The sequence below is a fragment of the Electrona antarctica genome, assembly GCF_951216825.1.
Source record: "Electrona antarctica genome assembly, chromosome: 8".
Classification (NCBI taxonomy): Eukaryota; Metazoa; Chordata; class Actinopteri; order Myctophiformes; family Myctophidae; genus Electrona; species Electrona antarctica.
Window position 1 is genome coordinate 42,673,048 of NC_136789.1, and position 21,916 is coordinate 42,694,963.

General features: G+C 43.5%; 2 protein-coding genes across 7 annotated transcripts in view; one reads left to right on the plus strand and one right to left on the minus strand.

Annotated features, from left to right (window-relative positions):
* The window catches only part of LOC306928531 (vascular endothelial zinc finger 1-like), a 129,770-nt gene that overhangs the window by 48,946 nt on the left and 58,908 nt on the right, over nucleotides 1-21,916 (minus strand). The gene's annotated exons all lie outside the window — the stretch shown is intronic.
* The window catches only part of LOC306928527 (unconventional myosin-XVIIIa-like), an 82,655-nt gene that overhangs the window by 18,337 nt on the left and 42,402 nt on the right, over nucleotides 1-21,916 (plus strand). For all 6 annotated transcript variants that reach the window (XM_079508730.1, XM_079508731.1, XM_079508726.1 and 3 more), the window contains 9 exons: nucleotides 1,556-1,642; nucleotides 6,386-6,524; nucleotides 6,776-6,935; nucleotides 7,812-7,998; nucleotides 8,668-8,896; nucleotides 9,050-9,159; nucleotides 10,467-10,532; nucleotides 13,844-13,972; nucleotides 21,464-21,607. In XM_079508730.1, coding sequence (XP_079364856.1) covers nucleotides 1,556-1,642; nucleotides 6,386-6,524; nucleotides 6,776-6,935; nucleotides 7,812-7,998; nucleotides 8,668-8,896; nucleotides 9,050-9,159; nucleotides 10,467-10,532; nucleotides 13,844-13,972; nucleotides 21,464-21,607 — 1,251 coding nt within the window. The remainder of the gene's footprint in view (nucleotides 1-1,555; nucleotides 1,643-6,385; nucleotides 6,525-6,775; nucleotides 6,936-7,811; nucleotides 7,999-8,667; nucleotides 8,897-9,049; nucleotides 9,160-10,466; nucleotides 10,533-13,843; nucleotides 13,973-21,463; nucleotides 21,608-21,916) is intronic.

A 21,916-nucleotide genomic window follows, 5' to 3' on the forward strand; every position in this document is an offset into this window, starting at 1 on the left:
GATTTATTATAATAATAATAATAATAATAATAATAATACAACTTTATTTGTATAGCACCTTTCATGACATGAAATGCAGCTCAAAGTGCTTTACACAAAAAAAGAAAAGAAAGGCAGGGCATAAACAATACAGTGAGGACATGAATAACATTTTCTTTTTAAGACAAATAAATCAATTAAAAGCAAGGGTGTAGAAGTGGGTCTTGAGCTGTGCTTTAAAAATTTCTACAGAGGCTGCCTGTCGAAGGTACAGTGGGAGTTTGTTCCATGCCGTCGGCCCGTAGAAGCAAAAAGCTGCTTCCCCGTATTTTTTAGTTGCCATTTTTTTAGGCAAAGCGAGCAGCGAGCAGTGGATTATTACCTCCCGTTGTTGTCGATCGACTCTAGAGTGGTGTGGCTATTGTTAGCTGCTACACAGACATGCACACCAGCTTCCGGTGCGCCGGTAAAAGTGGTCCGTGCGCTACAAATGATGGGCACATGGATGAAATGGATTAAATAGTTCCGGGCCTCCAAGGTGTTAACTGGCAACCTGTATATTCATGAATTAATTACGTACGATCTACTTCTAAACTGCCATGGCTGGGTGGCTGTGGCTCAGGAGGTAGAGAAGGTCGTCCAATGATCCGTGGGTCGGCGGTTTGAATCCCGTCTTGCCCAAGTGTCATTGGGCAAGACACTGAACCCTACATTGCCTCCAATGAGTTGGTCGGTGCTATAGCTTGCCACCATTGGTGTAGGAAGTGAGGACCCTGGTGTCGACTGTTCACCACTTCACCTCCCCAATGTATGAATGAACCATTGGTGTAGGAAGTGAGGACCCTGGTGTCGACTGTTCACCACTTCACCTCCCCAATGTATGAATGAACCATTGTAAAGCACTTTGAGCACTTGGAAAAGCGCTATGAAAATGCAATTCATTGATATTAGTATTCAAGTCCAGACACAAGGCCCTTATATTTCATCCTTAACTCCCACTATGCAAGCCATTCCTCTTTAATTTGTTTTCCTCACCACAGTCTGATAAGTACTGTACTCTCTGTCAGGACACGACAAATTACGTCTGCTCTTTGTTCTTTGCCCTTGGAATCATAATTGGCTTGCATTGATTTGTTTTTTATATATGTGTGTGCAGTTCCTTGGACTTTGATCAAGACATCAATGTCTTTTGTTTCAGACAATGGTCAATTTCTCTCATACACATTCATTAATGTGTGTAGTAGTCACGCACGCACGCGCGCGCGCACACACACACACACACACACACACACACACACACACACACACACACACACACACACACACACACACACACACACACACACACACACACACACACACACACACACACACACACACACACACACACACACACACACACACACACACACACACACACACACACACACACACACACTTGATTATGGCATTCCATCGTTATTGAGGGGGGGGGGCTGTGTAGAGTAGACCAATTGCCGATCCAAACACTTTTCCACACTTAATCTGTCTGTCTGTCTGTCTGTCTGTCTGTCTGTCTGTCTTTCCGTCCGTCCAGGAGAACATAGAGCTTGCTTTAGATGACATAGAGCCAAGCCCATCTCTCTCTGTGGGGGTCGTAGACCACGCATCAAGCCAAGCCCTGGTAAGGATTATATAATCTTTGCAGTTTTCTCGTCAGAATGACACGTTTATATATAAAAGTTTGTCTTAAATGTTGTCTATACGACCTTTAAACTAACAAGGACATATCACTGTGTAGATATTTGCACATAACAGACTGGTTATTGGTATTATTCACTCCCCTCTGAATCCCTCAGTGCATCAGTCCACCCAGATGAATCATGCCCCTTTCAAGTTCTATTTTCTCTCTCTGCAATCTCTGGGTGCGTGTTTTATTCATAATATTTCACAATGTTGTATCAAAGATACTCACAGACTGCAGAAGGTTTGTATACAATCTTTGACTGCAACAAAAGGAAATCAATGTTTGGCTTCTCCAGCTTGTGAATCGTGCTATAGAAAACAGAAGGAGGGCACAGTGCAGAGTGTCAGGGATCCGTTTGGTATATAACTCCAGGGTGGTTGGTTTAAGCGCTTTACTCTTTAAAGGTTCCCTGCTCCAGCGGGGATACTATCAAATGAATGCATCGAGCCAGAGCACATCAGACCAAAAACCAAAGCCATTGATCCTGCAGAGGGAACATTCTTGTGCAATGCAAAGGCCAACTTCTTTGAATCTTTGGTTTCCAGCTGGTTCAAACTAATAGAACAGATGACTAGGTAATATGGAGGTGTTTCAATTCTGAATAACTGCTAAGGTAACACAGGGTCAGGAGGCTAGAATTATCCAGCCAATCCTGGGACCTCAGTGTGTGATCTGTCATGGAGCAGGACATAACTCACACACATTCTAGCACATGCTTGTGCTGTAGGAATTAAAGAGAACACTGTGTTTCACCTGGTCTTGGGTACGATATATTTCTTTAAGCAGCACAAAGGTAGACTCTACTGTCCTCTTTGTTGATGGTGCAACAAATGAAACCACAGTGACTAGGCATGTAACGATACACTCAACTCACGATACGATACGTATCACGATATGAGGTTCTGGATACGATTTTTCACGATATTTTCAACACAATTATTTTCCAGACAAATGACCGAATTTTTTTTATCTTAATTGATTTATCTTCCCCCCAAGCTTTTTTCACAATTTGTATTTAACTACATTGCAAAAGTAGCATTACTTTTCATGTGAAATTACTTAATTTCTGTGCAACAACTGTAAACATGCTTTCATGTTTAAACCTAGCTCGAGTTAACATTTCTTCTTTTCTTTGATGGCATCTTAGGATAGATGTAGACCTACTTGACAGTGCAGAAACATAATTGCCTTCCTTGATGTATTAATGAGCATCAATAACGACCATCACCTCATTCACCTGTGTCACAGACACATATAGCTCCCCTCTGCAGGCCTCTGATACTGAAAGTGACTGCATGGAGTCTGTCTCATTTCTCTCCAAAAGTACGTGAATATGATGGAATATGATTACAGCTCACATTTCATATCACACACTAGCCCCCCTAAAAAAAAGGGGGGGTTTGAAAATCGATATACATTTTTAATAAATCGATACATATCGTCGGGATATAATATCGATATCGATATACGATATATCGTTACATGCCTAACAGTGACCTGTTTCACAATCTGCTCCATGGCACGTACATCAGGGGTTTTTATTTTCCCTTTTTTTCTTTTACTTTTCTAAAAATGATCTGAGGCCGATTCTAAAAATGTCTTCTAAATACAGTTTTCCAAACTTACTGTTATCAGTGGACTACGTTAAAAAAATAGTATTTGGCCACTGACGCCCAATCTCAAAATATCTTTGTTCCAGGGACCACCAGAAGCAAAGATTTGAGTTAAAAATGTTTCCTTTAAAAATATACATTCAAAGATTTGCACACATTTTCAATATTTTTCAAAAATAGCGTACAATAGTAAAAGCTCATAGTGCGGCACAAAGTGATGCTCTATGAGCTTGTATATCTGCCATTTTTGAATAGCCAACTGTCACAATCTGGTGGTGTTGTTAGGACCCAAATTCAGGATGGCAAGGCAGGCAAAACCCAAGATTGGGGATTTATTACAAATGAATAGAGAAAACGTACTGGACTGACTGGGGAACAAGACTAAACGTGAGGGCTGATTACACATGAGAAACACCTGGGTGAAGACATGAACATAGGACCATAAAAACTAGAACAAGTAACAATACAAAACCCTCTACAACGAAGGACCCCAAAGTCTGTGACAGCCAACCAATGTGCTATATACTGTATAAGTAAGTAAGTAAGTAAGTAAGCCTTGCCGAGCCATGAGGCCCATAGGGCAGGAGCCTATCTCCTGTTTCTGTAGTGTGAGGCAGCTTGATGTACAAGTACTGTACACCCCCTGGACATGACACTAGTATGTCGCAGGGACTGACCCCCGAGTCTTTGGTATGGACCGGCCGGGGATTGAACCCCGACCTCCCGGTCTCAGGGCGGCACTCTAACCACAAGGCCACTGAGCTGGTTTAGCTATATACTGTAACTGTATATATAGCTAAAATCCCAGTTTGAATAGGTTAAACCATTAAAAGACCATACCGGTGGACGAATACATACAGTATCAATCACTGCTTCCATTATATACAGTATCACATAACATCAGGCCATCTTCTTTATTGAAAAAAAGACTATAAAGTTACAGAACTGACCTTGCCTTACCTTGTGTCATGATGCGATACCGTGAGCTTGTAGATGTTACTTTTTAAGGCTGTTTTACATTTCTGTTTGTATGCCTATAATGACATGCCCAAAATAGGCATTCCAGGTTGAAAGTGGTTACGTCATGGGCATTTGAACGGCATAAATCACTAGTATAAGATAATGTCGATTTGACAAGAACATAATTATTTAGTCTGTCTGATTATCTTCAGCAAGTTGATTGTACTGAAATGAATTAAACCCAACAACGAAAAATCGTATACAGTGAAGCCATAGTCAATGGACCAAACATGCCAAACCACTCTATGGTCTTTCAATAGTCTTTTTCCTGTTGAATAGTCACAAAAAACTGAACTGACACAGTGTCATCTTAAGACCACAGATTGTCATTTTGACATTTCAGTCTGTTCTTCATTACTGGCTCAAGTCTGGCACAACCCTTCTTTTATTCAGTTTACTTTTGGAAGAATTATTATGTATATATTATTACACTATGACGTAAAAGTCTCCATTCATTGTCATTGGGAATTTAATGTTTGTGTAGGACAAAGTTTGTGCACACACACCAAAAGAAAGCTAAAAATACGAGGGGAAAGAAACCCACAGAAGGCAGCATCCTGTGTATTCTATGAAGAATGATGGGCAGACACCATCACTGCTCCTCGGGAGGGGGTCAGAGGGAGGCTTCAGACACCATCACTGCTCCTCGGGAGGGGGTCAGAGGGAGGCTTCAGACACCATCACTGCTCCTCGGGAGGGGGTCAGAGGGAGGCTTCAGACACCATCACTGCTCCTCGGGAGGGGGTCAGAGGGGGGAGGCTTCAGACACCATCACTGCTCCTCGGGAGGGGGTCAGAGGGGGGAGGCTTCAGACACCATCACTGCTCCTCGGGAGGGGGTCAGAGGGAGGCTTCAGACACCATCACTGCTCCTCGGGAGGGGGTCAGAGGGAGGCTTCAGACACCATCACTGCTCCTCGGGAGGGGGTCAGAGGGAGGCTTCAGACACCATCACTGCTCCTCGGGAGGGGGTCAGAGGGGGGAGGCTTCAGACACCATCACTGCTCCTCGGGAGGGGGTCAGAGGGGGGAGGCTTCAGACACCATCACTGCTCCTCGGGAGGGGGTCAGAGGGAGGCTTCAGACACCATCACTGCTCCTCGGGAGGGGGTCAGAGGGAGGCTTCAGACACCATCACTGCTCCTCGGGAGGGGGTCAGAGGGATGATGGGCAGACACCATCACTGCTCCTCGGGAGGGGGTCAGAGGGATGATGGGCAGACACCATCACTGCTCCTCGGGAGGGGGTCAGAGGGATGATGGGCAGACACCATCACTGCTCCTCGGGAGGGGGTCAGAGGGAGGCTTCAGACACCATCACTGCTCCTCGGGAGGGGGTCAGAGGGAGGCTTCAGACACCATCACTGCTCCTCGGGAGGGGGTCAGAGGGAGGCTTCAGACACCATCACTGCTCCTCGGGAGGGGGTCAGAGGGAGGCTTCAGACACCATCACTGCTCCTCGGGAGGGGGTCAGAGGGAGGCTTCAGACACCATCACTGCTCCTCGGGAGGGGGTCAGAGGGGGGAGGCTTCAGCAATTTAAGGGAACAAACAAAAATGGCATCCTGTGGTCTATGAATCTTTTCCTTTCAAATAGATCAGTGGAATCAATGCTCTGGCTGTGTGAAGCATACAGCTTTTCATATACAGTACAGTATGAGTGAGTCTCAACAAAGTCAGCAGTCTTAGGCTTTGGTGAGTCATATGGATGGAAAGCAGTCTATTGCATCGAGGCAGTGTTCTGTTTATTTTGGTGAGACAGGCAATCCTGCTCGTGTGCAGAGGGTTGCAGCTCCAACAGATAACAACATTATCCCATTAAAACAGGGAATGCATCTGTGTTATTTTAGATTTTAGCTAGCCTACATAATATACATTGTACATATGATTTGAGAACTAACTGATTTAGAAGGCATTTGTAGAATCGGCCTCAGGTCTTGGTTAAATGTGTAGAGAACACCCTTGATGCGAGTTTGCATGTGCGTGTGTAATGTGTGTTTTTGTGTGTGCTTATGTGTCCTTGTGGGTGGGTGTTAATGTGTGCTTGACAGGTGCGGACAGGAAGAACAGATGAAGCGCGGGGTCTTTTGTGGCTGATGGAGGAAGAGGCGCTGTTGCCTGGGGCTTCAGAAGAGAAGTTGTTGGGACGTCTGTTCAGCTACTATGGGCCCGCCGAAGGAGAGAGTAAAGGTGGGCCACGTTATAAGGTCCATGTTCCCACTCGGGGTACCTCTGTGTTAAATTGGCAAATATTTGGAAAATGTAAAGTAAACAAGAAAGCTGAAGGATAAAATGAAGTCTCACAATGACGTACCGTGCATGTTCACATCATGTATATACTTTCCATGTCCCTATAGTGCCCACCTGTCCTGTATCCCTGTGACTTCATGATTTGAGCCGTTTTTAATAATTGAAGTAATGCCTGTGTGTTTCTATATCAGGCCACACGTTGCTGCTGAAGAGTGAAAAGGCTCATCACTTCTTACTGGGCCACAGTCATGGCACTGACTGGGTGGAGTACGACGCCAGAGGGTGGTTGAACCACGCCAAGCAGAACCCCGCCTCCGGCAGTGCTGCAGGCATCCTGCAGGACTCGCAGAAGTATATGCATCACTTTATTTTATCTTATCTTATTTTATTTATTTCTTTATTTATTTATTTTATTGGGGGCAGTGGTGGAAAACGTAGGCTACTCAATTGTTTGACTTAAGTAAAATAAAAAGTAATAATAATAATCAAAGTAACCAAATAAATGCAGTGGAGTAAAAGTACAATAATTTGCCTCTGAGATGTAGTGGAGTAGAAGGAAAAGTATTGGAAATTGGAAATACTCAAGTAAAGTACAAATACCTCAAAATTGTACTTAAGTACAGTATACTTAACCATTGACACCTGGTGCAACCTATACATTGTTCTACCTTTGATGCCGGCGCGCTCTCTGTGTCTCATCAGCTATTGCTATACATGTAGCAACATAACTATTTAAAAAAAAGAATGAATCAGAATTTGAAGGTTTTCAGAAACCTCAGGCCAGGCCCTAGAAGGCGTTCCCAGATTGGGCCTCAGGTAATGTACAGTTGGAGGCCATCGATATTGTCCTTTTCTTTTTGCTGAGGTTTGCGTGATCTGCGCAAAAGGACAGTTAACCCATTTTGGGCGGGAACCCCTTTTGGTGTTTTAAACATTATGTTATAATTTAGCTATTGAAAAATAGCAGATCTACAAGCTCGTAGCGCGCCACCGAGTGGCGCGCTACGAGCTTGTAGGTCTGCTATTTTTGAAAAATCGTGAAAATTTAGAAGGATTTTTTCAGGATTTAGAAGGATTTTTAAAAGTTTTGAGGTCAGGCCTAAATGGGTCAAATGATAAGGGACAATATCGGTGGCACCCAACTGTACTTTGTTCCTTTCCACCCCTGGTTCTTCCTGCAGTGAAGGGTCTGACACAGTTAGTTTTCGACTCTCTGTCCTTTTCCAGGAAGAACATAAGTTCGCTGTTCATGAGCCGAGGGGGAGGGGCCACGGTGCTGTCCGGGTCCATCGCCGGCCTGGAGGGCGGTTCCCAGCTGTCGCTGCGACGGGCCACTAGCATGAGGAAAACCTTCACCACAGGAGTGGCTGCCATCAAGAAGAAGTCCCTGTGCATCCAGATTAAACTCCAAGTGGTGAGAGGAGATACCAGAAGGGACTGGTGCTGAAACGGAGACGAGAAGTCTTCAGGCTGAGATTGAAATTAGGACAGGAATTGGGGTGGAGATTAGAAGTGAGACCAAGGCCGAGGTTGAGCCTGTGTTTCAGTGTGTGTGACATTGATAGTGTGTGACGTTGTCCCAATGTACAATTGAGACATTAGTCTTAAGGGTACTTTCATACTGGCATCCATGAACGCAGACGTTGTCGCCTGGATCAACGACAGGTCTCCTCCAGGTCTGCTCAAGAGGGGCGCGACAACGCAAGCGTAAAAAAAGCTCAACACAATCCAGGTCTAGTTAGTCACGGGCGTGTGCACGAAACGAGCACGCGCGCGACAATTTCACGGGACTGCGTCCACGAAAATACGCTTGCGTTGACACCCCTCGACTTCTCGCTCATCGTCGTTTAATGAAATCAGATAGGACTTTTCTGTTTGGATGTATGGGCTGTCAGGGCCAGAAAGTCGTTTTTTGCCACTCACTAGGCCCTCCCGCATAACTTCCGGATATGATGATGATGTCACGCACATACCCTATACCACAATATGATTAAACAGCATCACATTTTAAGTATTATGTTGGTTAGCAGTGTACTTGTTTCTGCAATAAACCCCTACCTAACCCAACGCTTGCCTCCTCCAGGACGCTCTGTTGGACATGGTGCGCAGGTCCAGGGTCCACTTTGTTCACTGCCTGCTGCCAAAGGCTGACGCCCTGAAGGTTCTGAGTGGCTCCATGTCTAAAGGGGGGGACAGTGATGTCCATGCAGCGGAGAGTGCAGTTTCTGGCCTGACGCAGCTGGATGCTGCCCTGCTGCGCGCTCAGCTCCGTGGCTCCAAGCTGCTGGACGCGCTGAGAATCTACAGGCAGGGTGAGCTCACTGAGCCACAGATATACAGGCCGACAGTCACCGCCACAGTGCTTTCCTAAAGGCCCGTGAATACCCGGTTCCATATATCATGGACTATGTTGAATTATGTCTCTATCTCTCTCTCTCTCTCTCTCTCTCCTTGCTCTGCTACAGGTTACCCAGATCACATGGTGTTCTCTGAGTTCCGACGACGTTTTGACGTGCTGGCACCGCACCTCACCAAGAAACATGGCCGAAATTACATAGTGAAGGATGAGAAGCGGGTGAGTCGGTCGGAAAGTGGGGGAGAGAGAGAGAGAGAGAGACAGACAGACAGACAGAAAAAGGGAATAATGATTTATAGCTCTCGTAGGGGGGAAGGACGGAGAAGATTAATAATGTGGAGAGGTAGTGTTCTCCCACTCCCTCTGTGGTCTGACAGCAGCCACTGACAGAGAAAGAAAGCTCCATTCATCAGAGCCGTTGTAATGACCTGATCAGCTTAATTCCAGCTGCATCATGCCTGTTACCGAGGCAGATCGATAGGAAGTGTAGACAGGAAATGCCCACTAATTGCATTGGGGTTAAGAGCTCGCAAACATACAGTCCAAGTATTTGGACACATCTACTTAATATGCAGGGCCATGACAGCTAACTAGCGAGATTTTTCGCCTCAACGATTTGCCAGGCAAGGACGTCAATACTGTATTGCATTTGGAGATGCAACAGTGAGACAGTCTGATAGTTTGACATTTCATGAAATCCAACCTGTGGAGAGAGGCTGCTAATGTTCCCTCCCTTTGGAGGTAAACTTTCAGCGAGGGGGAGCAGTGTGTTGAGACCTGTAATGGCGAGAAAGAAAAACACTAAACCTCGTCTCTAGACAGGAACGGGAAAGAGTCAAAGAATGGGGCGATGGAGTGAAAAAAAGAAAGCCTTTCTCCCCCTGTGTCAGTGTCTTGGGGCTGTGTTTCTGTGGAAACGGTGGCAAACAAAAGCCCCTCAGTGCTCGCGGCTAACCTCTCCTTGTGTAATCTAGATATGGTCTTTCAGGCAGGGGGCTCTAGCAGGGGGTGCAGAGGTACAGACAAACACACACCAACACACAGGCTGGTAAATGGGACCGGGAAAGGCCTCTGTACGTACGGACTGTGTGTGTGTGTGTGTGTGTGTGTGTTAATGGATGCTGTGGCACCGACACCACTAAGCCTGGAGCAGCTGGATTCTGCTGTTGTCTACTATGGTCCGCATTTTGATTCTCTCTGGGTGCTTAATGCCTTTGAGAAAGAAGCATGTCGGGGAATAGATTAGAGTGAAATGGAGGAGGTGTAGCCTGATGTCACAGATGACACGCCGCTGAGGGACCTGGGGGCCGCTGAACCAAAGTACAGTGTTAACAAAAGCATCCGAGGTTTGAGACCTGTGTGTGTGTGTGTGTGTGTGTGTGTGTGTGTGTGTGTGTGTGTGTGTGTGTGTGTGTGCGTGCGTGCGTGCCTGTGTGCGTGCGTGCGTGCGTGCGTGCGTGCGTGCGTGCGTGCGTGCGTGCGTGCGTGCGTGCGTGCGTGCGTGCGTGCGTGCGTTCTCTGTCCAGGCAGTGGAAGAGCTGTTGGAGTCACTGGACTTGGAGAAGAGCAGCTATCACATGGGTCTGAGTAGGGTGAGTACTACTCTCCTCCGCACTAGCCATTCAGAACAGAACTTAACGTTGCAATTTAGGCATTTAGCAGACACTCTTAACCAGATGGACTGAAGTGCAAATTCAGAGTAAGCGGAGTAAGCACAAACCCTATTCAACAAACAACAGAGTAAATAGTGAAGTGAAGTGCAAAGAGAACATTGTAGTGCTCCAAAGAAACTAGGATACAAGGTAAACATGAACATGAAACCAAGCATCTGTCTATACTCTAAACAACATACTCTAAATAACATTCTTAACATTGACTGCAAGCGAAACAAATCCATGAACAAGTAGGCTAACTGAACTAACATAGATCTGCGTAGTATAACTAGCATCACTCAAAAAAGGTGATAAGGAGAGAGGAGTTCTATAGGTGAGGTGGAGTCTGAAGAGGTGATAAGGAGAGAGGAGTTCTATAGGGGTGAGGTGGAGTCTGAAGAGGTGATAAGGAGAGAGGAGTTCTATAGGGGTGAGGTGGAGTCTGAAGAGGAGTTCTATAGGGGTGAGGTGGAGTCTGAAGAGGTGATAAGGAGAGAGGAGTTCTATAGGGGTGAGGTGGAGTCTGAAGAGGTGTTCTATAGGGGTGAGGTGGAGTCTGAAGAGGTGATAAGGAGAGAGGAGTTCTATAGGGGTGAGGTGGAGTCTGAAGAGGTGTTCTATAGGGGTGAGGTGGAGTCTGAAGAGGAGTTCTATAGGGGCGAGGTGGAGTCTGAAGAGGTGAGTTTGCAGACAGTGGCATTACACAGTTTGTGAACCAGGAGGAGGAAGTGTCTAGAATGTGTGGAGTTAAGTATTGTCCAGGGGAAGCTTCAGGGAAGGTTCGAATAGACATATGTTAGCTGTTCTAAGTGAGCGGGAGTGGGGTCGGTCAGATCTTGAACTGAAGGTCAGTAGGCCACTGCAGTCTTTTGTCAAGTACCAAATCACTTACAGACAGTATAGTAAACCTACTCACGGTAGTTGACATAGAGAAACCATACTAGCGTTCATATCCTAGCACTATCAATATATTTTTGAGGGCCTATATGTAGCTAAATATAGGAGCACTGCCACCTCTGCCAGTTTAATCCCTCCGGCAATGAAATGTAGCCTTCTCAAAACAGGCAAACAAACTAGACTTTACTTTATGAGTCATTTGTGCACTTCCTGTTTCATTTGTTTGTCCTTGAGGAATGTCAATTTTCATCACTTTTTATGGATCACAGATCTGCCTAACCCCATCATTTTGTATTCATGATATTGCAAGCAATAGGCCTTTTTCAGAGTGGTACTTGTAGACAAATCACATTTCACACTGCTGGCCAAGGCCGGACTAACCGTTAGTTAAAAATTGTAAAGTATTGCAATCCAATTCAAGTGAGATTTATGTTTAGTTATTGTATATTTAGTATTATGGTTAAAACATTGAGAGCTTCTGCTCTGCTGTCTGCACTGCAGACAGTGATGCTGTGTTGTGGGGTAGCTGTGGAAAGCCCTAAAGCCTGCCATGTACAGCGACTATAGTGTCTCTCTCTCTCTCTCTCTCTCTCTCTCTCTCTCTCTCTCTCTTTTGGGGAGCTGGGTACCCCAAAATTAAAACAAAATACCCCCAATATTTTTGCTGTAAAACTGGCAACCGCATTAGTGCACTATTAGTGGCTTTACTCTTTTTTGTATTGCTCATCTCTCTTACTGTGATTTTATAGAGCACATTGTGAAATATTTTGCTGTAAAACTGCATTAGTGCACTACTGGCTACTAGTGGCTGCATTCATTCAGTGACTAGTCTATCTGTCTGCCTACCTGCCTCTCTCTTTTGGGGGGGCTGGGTACCCCAAAATTACAGCGAAATTAAAACAAAATACCAAAAAAAAATCCACACCAAGCAGCCCAGGGGGGCCCTGAAATTTTGTCTAGCCTGGGGGCCCTTGGGAGGGTAAATCCGGCCCTGCTGCTGGCCGTACCAACACTATTAAATCTTTCTACAATAAGTATAGTCTGTTCTATATGCCTTTCAGGTCTCTTTATAGGTGTCTGAAGATGAAATGATTTGGAAACAGATGTTGACATTGGTTTGGACTGGAGTGTGAATTTGATTCAGAAGTAGTTGAGCACTCCTGCTGTGACATCTTGGCAACCTCTGTCTAGCAAGCCAATTATATGATGTCAATATCCTCATTGCAGTGGAATCAAAGCTTAGATGGGATAAACCACACTGTTATATATGTGCATGCAAACTGCACAATTTGTGTCTACACTCATTACAATCTGCTCGTTCTTCCTCCTGTGTAGTGGCTTTTAAAGTGCTAAGTAGACACAGTATGGGTAAATACTCAGGAATTGGCTAATGGTCTCCCTTTCAATAAGGGTCTTCAGCATGCCATTTCACAACTCCATTTACTCTGACATCCATCATTGAACGCATCACTCCCCCATACTGGTTCAGAGATTCTCCCCTACTTGACGCTACTCTGTCATTTCCAGCCTCTTTCCTGTTAACAGATCACCCATAGGAGTTTGGTCATTTATAAAGCACTGGAGCCAGGCTAGAGAGAGCCTTGGCTTGAGACAGATCTCTCATCATCATCCATTCATTTGAGTTGCTCGCCGTGCTCGTGTCTTGAAGGCATTCACCCACCGTACCTAATCCCTGTGACTGAGGGATAGACAGGCTGTCCTGTGATCCAACTACTATTTCTAGCTTTAACTGATTAGACGGATATACTCGCTGATTGTGAGAGATAATAACTTAATCACAGCTTCCTCATCAGATAAGACTCTCTTGGCCATGGATTACGCCGTTTCATATTGATTTACCGGTTCAGTGCACTTCTAAGGTGTGTGTTTTTCACACCCAATGACCATGGGTGACCTCGCCTCTGAATGTCCATCTTGGGAGCAATTATACCCTTTGGTCGCTAGATGAAATGATCTGAGGCTCATTTATAATTTATCCAGTGACAGTTGTGTGACAAAAGGATAAATAAAGTATAAACCCCAAAACTAGGCTTAACCCATTGAGACCTGGAACGCATCCATGTCGCGTTAGCGTTTTAAACATTATGTTATAATTTAGCTATTGAAAAATAGCAGATCTACAAGCTCATAGCGCGCCACCGAGTGGCGCGCTATGAACTTGTAGGTCTGCTACGTTAAAATGTGCCTCAAATCTTTCCGAAAATTGTCATGATTTAGAAAACTTTTTTTTTTTAATTTCGACGTCAGGCCTGAATGGGTTAAAGTTTGTGTTTGCGTGCGTGCATGTGTGTGTGTGTGCGTGCATGTGTGCGTGCGTGTGTGTTCTACTCTAGTTGTTCTTCAGAGCTGGGACCTTGGCTAAGCTGGAGGAGCAGCGGGATGAGCAGACCAGACGTAACATAACCCTGTTCCAAGCTTCATGCAGTGGCTACCTGGCACGACACGCCTTCAAGAAGAGAAAGGTAGGCATGGCTTATCTATCTATAAATGCACCAAGGCTCTGTGTGTACAGTTGGGTGCCACCGATATTGTCCCTTATCATTTGACCCATTTAGGCCTGACCTCAAAATTTTTAAAAATCCTTCTATATCCTCCAGTTTTCTGAAATAAATATTTTCACGATTTTTCAAAAATAGCAGACCTACAAGCTCGTAGCGCGCCACTCGGTGGCGCGCTATGAGCTTGTAGATCTGCTATTTTTCAATAGCTAAATTATAACAATGTTTAAAACACCAAAATGGGGTTCCCGCCCAAAATGGGTTAACTGTCATTTTGCGCAGATCACGCAAACCTCAGCAAAAAGAAAAGGACAATATCGATGGCCTCCAACTGTACGTACAGTAGGTGTATACATCTGTAATCCACGTAACTCGAAAAACAGCACCACCGACTTCAAATTCGACACACGCGTTCCACACCACCACAGGGAGTGCAGTGCCCGGTGTCGAGTCCGTCGGATAGCCGGTTGTCCAGAACCAGCACAAAAGCCTCTGCCCGGGCTCTGGACCTGATCACCCCTATATCTCCATATATGGAGCTGGCCTGTGTTCTGACATCACAACACTTCATATTTAGGCATGCCTGACACAGAACTACATATAGGAATAGAGAGAACACAGAGAGACAGATACAGAAATCTCCATATATGGGCATCAAATGATGGACACAGACATATGGGTGGAACGGGTACTCTGACACGGGTACAACGGGTATTGCATAGCCAGGGGGGGCATGGATCTCCAATCTTCCATCGTTACCGACTCGGTGCTCTACAGCAGGGCACCAGTCTAGTTATCACTAATATGAAGATTGTTTTTTTGTTTTTTTTACGTAGAATGCACATGGCCATACATTTATAATCTGCCAAAAACAAACAAACAAGTAACAGCCTGAGAGCTCATTTATTGTGATTCTGTTTGAGGTTTTATAATTTATTCATGGACAATAAATGACTCTTTGACATTTAATTTATAAATCAACAAAAACATTATTATCAAAAATTAGCAGTTTAGGCCTACTGTTTATTTGGCTTTTTAATGTGTGAGTTTTCGGAGGCCTTGAGGACGTGAGGGGTTGCTAGTGCTGACTATAGCACCAATGTATCTGCATGTTCAACTCCTTACACTTGAACTACTTGCACTCAAATCCATTAGTCCAACCCGGCCCCCACAGCATCCTGAGCTATCCAATCAGCATCGTCACAGGGATCACATGTGACATGTGAACCTTACATACTGCTGACATGCTGCTTCTCTCCATCCTCCATGTACACTATGTCTCACTAAATGTAATCATGAACCAGCAGAAGAAGAAAAAAAAGTTAATTCAATCAACTTCTCTTTTGGTGATGTCAGTGAAGCCAATAAACAGCATTAACACATTATTGTGAATATATATTATAGGCTGCAATAGAACATAATACAGCCTCTTCCTGCAGTGTCTTAGGACTGGCTTCTATACTGCTGACATGATCTGATTTCCGTTCCCTTTTCACCCATATAGCAACGCAAGCAGCTTTTGAGTAATGGGTGTTGGTTGAAAATGGTAAGCCGCAAAAGGCCACAGTGTTCCTCTTATTAACCCATTCAGGCCTGACGTAGAAATTTAAAAAAAAAAGTTTTCTAAATCATGACAATTTTCGGAAAGATTTGAGGCACATTTTAACGATTTTTCAAAAATAGCAGATCTACAAGTTCATAGCGCGCCACTCGGTGGCGCGCTATGAGCTTGTAGATCTGCTATTTTTCAATAGCTAAATTATAACAATGTTTAAAACACCAAAAGGGGTTCCCGCCCCAAAATGGGTTAATGGTTAATGTGGTTAAACGCTAACGTGACATGGATGCGTTCCAGGTCTCAATGGATTAAGTTCAAAGGTCATTATTCACACAGAGCGGCAGACCAAGAACCTTGGTGCTCTCTAATCTGTTGGAAATGGCAGAAAGTCAGCAGTAAGGGACCGTGCAAGCTCGCTTGACAGCTGTACCATTACAAAATCCATTAGCTAAGGGGCTTTTTTCACCCCCCCTCTGAGCCCTCCCACATCTTTTCTTGTAAATGTATCTATAATGGAAAGATAAGAGTCACTTTATTTTACTCTGTAACTTTTTGCTTTGCTGTTTTGGCGAGGTACATTAAAGTAGGCAATTCGTTTTTCTTATTTGATTTGTATTTATTTATTTATTATCATGTTATTATCATATTATCAATATAATTCAGTGGTTTTCAACCAGTGGTCCTTGAGGGGGTTCCAGGTGGTCCCCAGCTAAATGATGGAGAGTTGGTAACCAAATGGACACAATGGATCTTTAACTCTTGAGAGCGTAACATGAAACCAAATGGACCATTACGGGTCAATTCGCTTTAATTGTACGCTCTCAATAGTTCAATTATTGTTAAACATCTGCATTACATAATTTAGAAGAAGTCTACACAAATAATAGAATTTGTATTTTGATCAACGTTTGCCTGTTATGGTACCACATCAATACAGCATGGAATTGTGGACAAAATCTTATTCAACGACAACAAAATATTCATAGTTTTGGATCTGAGAGGCTAAATCTCATCAAATGGTGTTCCGTGGGTCAAATGCTGAATAAATAATGGGCCTTGAGATGAAAAAAGTTGAAAACCACTGATATAAATGATGTACAGTATGTCACACGTACACTACATACTTTAATTTTTCTTTTGACCCATATACTGTAAAATACCCCTTAGGTTCCTACTGCAGAAAATTAAATGAGGATTTACAATAAATTACATTTACCTCAGAAAAGGCCATTCACAGGTTGGAGAGAAGATTTTGCAGTCAACAGGAAAATGACAAAAGCACACAAATAAAAAAATGTCTTTGATTTCATGAAGCATTTCCACTGTTTTTTTCACATTTGGTTACACTGCTGTAATCCATCATCAACAAAACATGGTGCTGTTGTCAGACTAATATCACTCTGCAAATTGCGAAACCTGCCATTGTGTAAAGTCACATGTGGGTCTCTTTGCATGGATCATCTGAAAGATAAATACAATATGCTGACATAGTGTATAAATTCTCCTTTCTTCCCCATCAAATTTGGTGCCTTAATATTCAAAATGCACCACCTCTCCAGCAGAGTAATTGGACAGGGCAGTGAAGTGGTATATTACTGAGGGAGAACCATTGCTCCTTTGCTCCATGAGGGAGATTAACTGAGTGTGTTGCCACCCAGTCTTAGAATAATCGTTGTTTAATGACATCCACTTGTGCCCTTGCTCTTCTCCCTTCGTGGAAATTGATTTGGCTGCTGTGCCTCTGTACTGTACGAAATACCCAGTCTTTGCAGGGTAGAGACGGTAATATGCATATTTACGATTTGTTCCATGTCAGAACAGGCCCAGCAGAGACACTGAGTTATTTGAATCTGTGAGGCTGTGCCACGGTCCCACTTTTTTGAGTCTATAAATAAAATGACAACCCACATTTTGAAGAATATAACATTACAAATAAAAAGTGGCGTGGAAGAGTTGCAATTAGTTCTCCATATGCCGTTTAAAATAAACTGTGGCCATAATTTCAGTAAGTCCTGTGTTGATGTCAATATGTTCAAAATAAAACTAGCAAGGTCCGCTCAGTAGAGTGCAAATCTCCACGAGGATGCATGCCCTTTGGCACTTTGTTTCTCCAAGTGAGGAAACTATGGCACTGGAATATTCGCAGTGCACATAAACCATTTCTTTTTTTAAAGATTGAGTGCTACAGGCTCCATTTTTCTTCCTTCCAAAAACTGTGTTAAACATTATATTTCTTTGGACACATCCAATTAAACAAGCTCATTAAACATCCTAGATTTGAGTTTATTGCCCACTTGCAGTCTCACCAAGGACTTCTCTCTCTACCTTCCTTTGCCAAATGCAGTCTTTTTAACCACTTTTTTAACTAAGGCTAGCTGGGGGAAATAAATCCTTTTACATGTGTGAATTACTTAGATAATGAAGATGTTCCACATTCTCTTTACATTCCCTGGTTGTTGGGACGCACTCACTCACATCAGGTGCGACACGAATCACGCTTATTATTTTTGAGTGACGCAATTCAATATTACGTTAATTTCAGGGGAGTAAATGCGTTTATGGTCCTCCTGCTATGCCATGCAGGAGTCCAATCTGTTGCTATTTGCTTCTCTATTTGCCAGAGAAGCTTGCAGCTGAAAGCTGAAATACACGGGCAAGTCATCCATGCACACATCGGGTGGTCTAGGAGTAATGTTAGCTCCTTAGACGAATGAAAAACAGAATAAGTACAGCACATTGTAGCACTGTGTATGACATGTAAGGAAGTACAAAATAATTGGAAATGGAAATGGAACAGCTACAGGTAAAAACAGTTACAATGATGTAGTTAAACAACACTTGGAACCAGGCCTCGTGCTATGAGCTGAGAGATGTAACTCATTATGATGAAACTATGAAGACAGTCTAACATGTGGTCAGGTATATAGTGGGTATAATTATGTAAACTTGCTACTGTAGAAATGGTACTAATTATACTGTATAACCTAACTGGGCATGACCTCAGCTTAATCTTTTTGACTACATGTATCGGCATTACGTCAAATCGACGTTCTATCGCAATGAAACAATGTTTCACTGGGCTAATGTAATGAGCATTAATGATTAATAATTTGCAATTGCTCAAAAAAGAAATTAGACGTAATGTGATACTACATCATGACATAGTTGTCGTTGACCGATATATTCATATTATTGGCCAGCAATGTGTACAAGAAGAAATATTATGCTTATCGACATCGTAGTTTGCGAGATTAGCTGCGGACAGACATGCATACCGCAGCAATCTCCTACTTTCCTATGACAATACATCTGTTGTTCCAACACTGAGATGGTTTGGACACGTACAGAGAAGGGATAGTGAATATATCAGAGGAGTTTGGAGGAAGACCAAAGAGGAGATTTATGGATTTAGTTTAAGAGGACATATTGGCGTGAATGAAGAGGAGGCAGAGGACAGGGTGAGATGGAGGCAGATGATTAGCATGCCCACCAAGATACGAAGCTAGAATTCCTAAAATACTGAGTAGAGCAGCTAGTAAGTCTCATAATAAGTGGTGGGTTTAAGAGTCTTATTTGGATACGCAGTGGAGCCAGGTGGTAGAGCTGGTACTGCCCCCTGTGGTAGAGTAGGGCTCATTTTACAGTCTGCACGCACACACACGCACGCACGCATGCATGCACGCACGCACGCACGCACGCACGCATGCACGCGCACACGCGCACACACGCACACACGCACACGCACACAATTGGCAAGCAGAAAAACACATTCATCTCCATCTGTTACCAAAAATTTGACATTCCCTCCCAGTCCTTTTGCTAAGCTGCACATTAGGTATCTGTAGAGTGCTCAGGCAGATGGCATAGCATGGAGGTCATGTGTTTTGTCATAATCTTGCCTCATTCCAATTCCAGTTTCCGTTGCACACTGTCATGCCCTCTCAATGTGATACAGTATAACACTTTGTTTATTCACGCTGCTCAAGTGGTTTAATCTTTTGTTTGTGAAAGTCATTAAGTCATTATGGGCTAAATGTTACAAATGAGGCCTGTTTGATGTGGTTGTCGGAGATTTGATGCATTTTACTGCATGCTAATGCTTTCATGGTGTGACAAATCCTAATTGGTCGTAGAGGGTGCCTTCAGGGCACAGTGTACCTGATGCTGGGAACTATGTTGCTCTAATTGGGTTTACCCATAATCTGCTTCAGCCAGAAATTCTCACGCATAAGCAGCATGGAAATCGTATAACACTTGGAATTATTTGCAGACATGTTTGATTTAATTCAATAAACACTGCTAGTCTTGGAATGTGCTCTCTATCACCACTCCAGACATGTATTAATGAATAGATTCAATGGGGATATATTGCACACTTATACTCATATTTATTGATAGACTGTACAAGTGTACATTCACTAACCTGTTCGTTCAGGGACCACATGTGTTATAATTTGAAGTCTAACTATTGTTTTATTTGGATTTATTTTATCTTTATTTATTTGTTTTACTGCTCTTGCTACTATGACACCGGAATTCTCCCTGGGTAAGCAGGTTGTCTCTATTCTCTGGGGTAGTAGAGGAAAGTTTCATAGTGCTGCTTTAAATTTCAACTACCAGTCCCTTCCTAACATTTTAGTGTAGTTTTTATTTGTTGACGAAACTGTCAATACATTTAGTCATAGTTTTAGTCATCGTAACTTAGTTTTTATTTAGTTTCCATTTAGTGAAAAAACAGTATTTCCGTGCTCAGACATACATACAGACATATGAGGGACACACATTGCTGCGTAAAGAAGTGGCTAGCACCACTCAAAAACTGTCCCAAGACTTAACGAGTATGATTTGAAGGACTAGACCTTACCCGTTCTGAATATATGAACACCAAATGATGTACAGTGTGGGTGATGCGATGTAATAGATCACATTACTGTTCGGGAGGGAATTGTCCTGTCTCCCACGTAGGCTACGCTATCGCAAACATAGCGGATTTATCCCCCAAAAAGCATGTTTTTGCAATAAACGCATTTCCGCATTTGTGGCGCCCCTATGGATGCAAATGCAATTGCTTTGGGCTCTCCGTTGATTAAACCACCCTCGACATGTGAATACAATTTGGGGTGATTGGACACGTTCGTGATTTGTGTCATTTTGTGTGAAACAGGCCCCTCCGACTAACTTTGGAAGCCGATTAACGCCGAACGATACGGACTATGGAATTTCTGCCTGTGGTGTTTTAATCGGATAGGTCCAGAGATCATGTGTTTGTGAGATTTGCACAAAAGCTGTAGGTGGAAGAGCAAAAAGGCGATATGGTGTAGCATGACCCAAAGGATCATGGGAAAGTGAAATTTTGATTTTACGACCTACGGTTCAAGAGTTATAAGGCGAAATGTAAAGTGGGCTGTTATAGCGCCACCATGAGACCGACTGATGTAATTATGTATTATATTAATTTTAATAATTATTATGGACCTCCCTTCCAAGTGTGTTCTGAGAGAAAAAGACTTGATGTGAGTTTTTGCATATTCTCATGTAAGTCGATGGGACATTTTAATTCACTAATAAATTACTTATTAATTAATAAGTTGTTAAATTGAGAAAAGGGCTTCGTTAAAGGTTGAAGCGATTGGTGCAGCCAGTGAGGAGCTACGACAGTGTTTCAGACAGACAGACATTCAGACAGACATTCATTCAGACATTGAGTGAATTATAGTATGATGATGATATTTGAGTGTATTTCTCTTCTGAAGAAAAGACCAACGTTGGCTACATGAAATGTGTGCACACCTTTGACTTGTGGGCATCAAATGGTGAATCCCACCATTTGGTGCACATGCCTGTGTGAATCATTTGCATATGTGCGCGTGTACGTGTGTATGTGTGTATCCCCACAGCTTCAGGATCTGGCCATCCGCTGTGTCCAGAAGAACATCGTGAAGAACCGTGGTGTAAGGGACTGGCACTGGTGGAAACTCTTCACCACTGTTCAGCCACTCATCAAGGTCCAGCTCACTGAGGACCAGATGAGAGCCAAAGATGTAAGTGAAACTCTTCACCACTGTTCAGCCACTCATCAAGGTCCAGCTCACTGAGGACCAGATGAGAGCCAAAGATGTAAGTGAAACTCTTCACCACTGTTCAGCCACTCATCAAGGTCCAGCTCACTGAGGACCAGATGAGAGCCAAAGATGTAAGTGCTGTATTGTATGACTGCTCATTATGTGCAATATGTCTTACCGTATGTCTGATTGTTATTGAGGTCTGTAGCCCACGTCGGACATTTTGAATAGACAACTTATATTACATTTCAACAAAATAATTAAGTGTATGTGTTACATTACGATTGA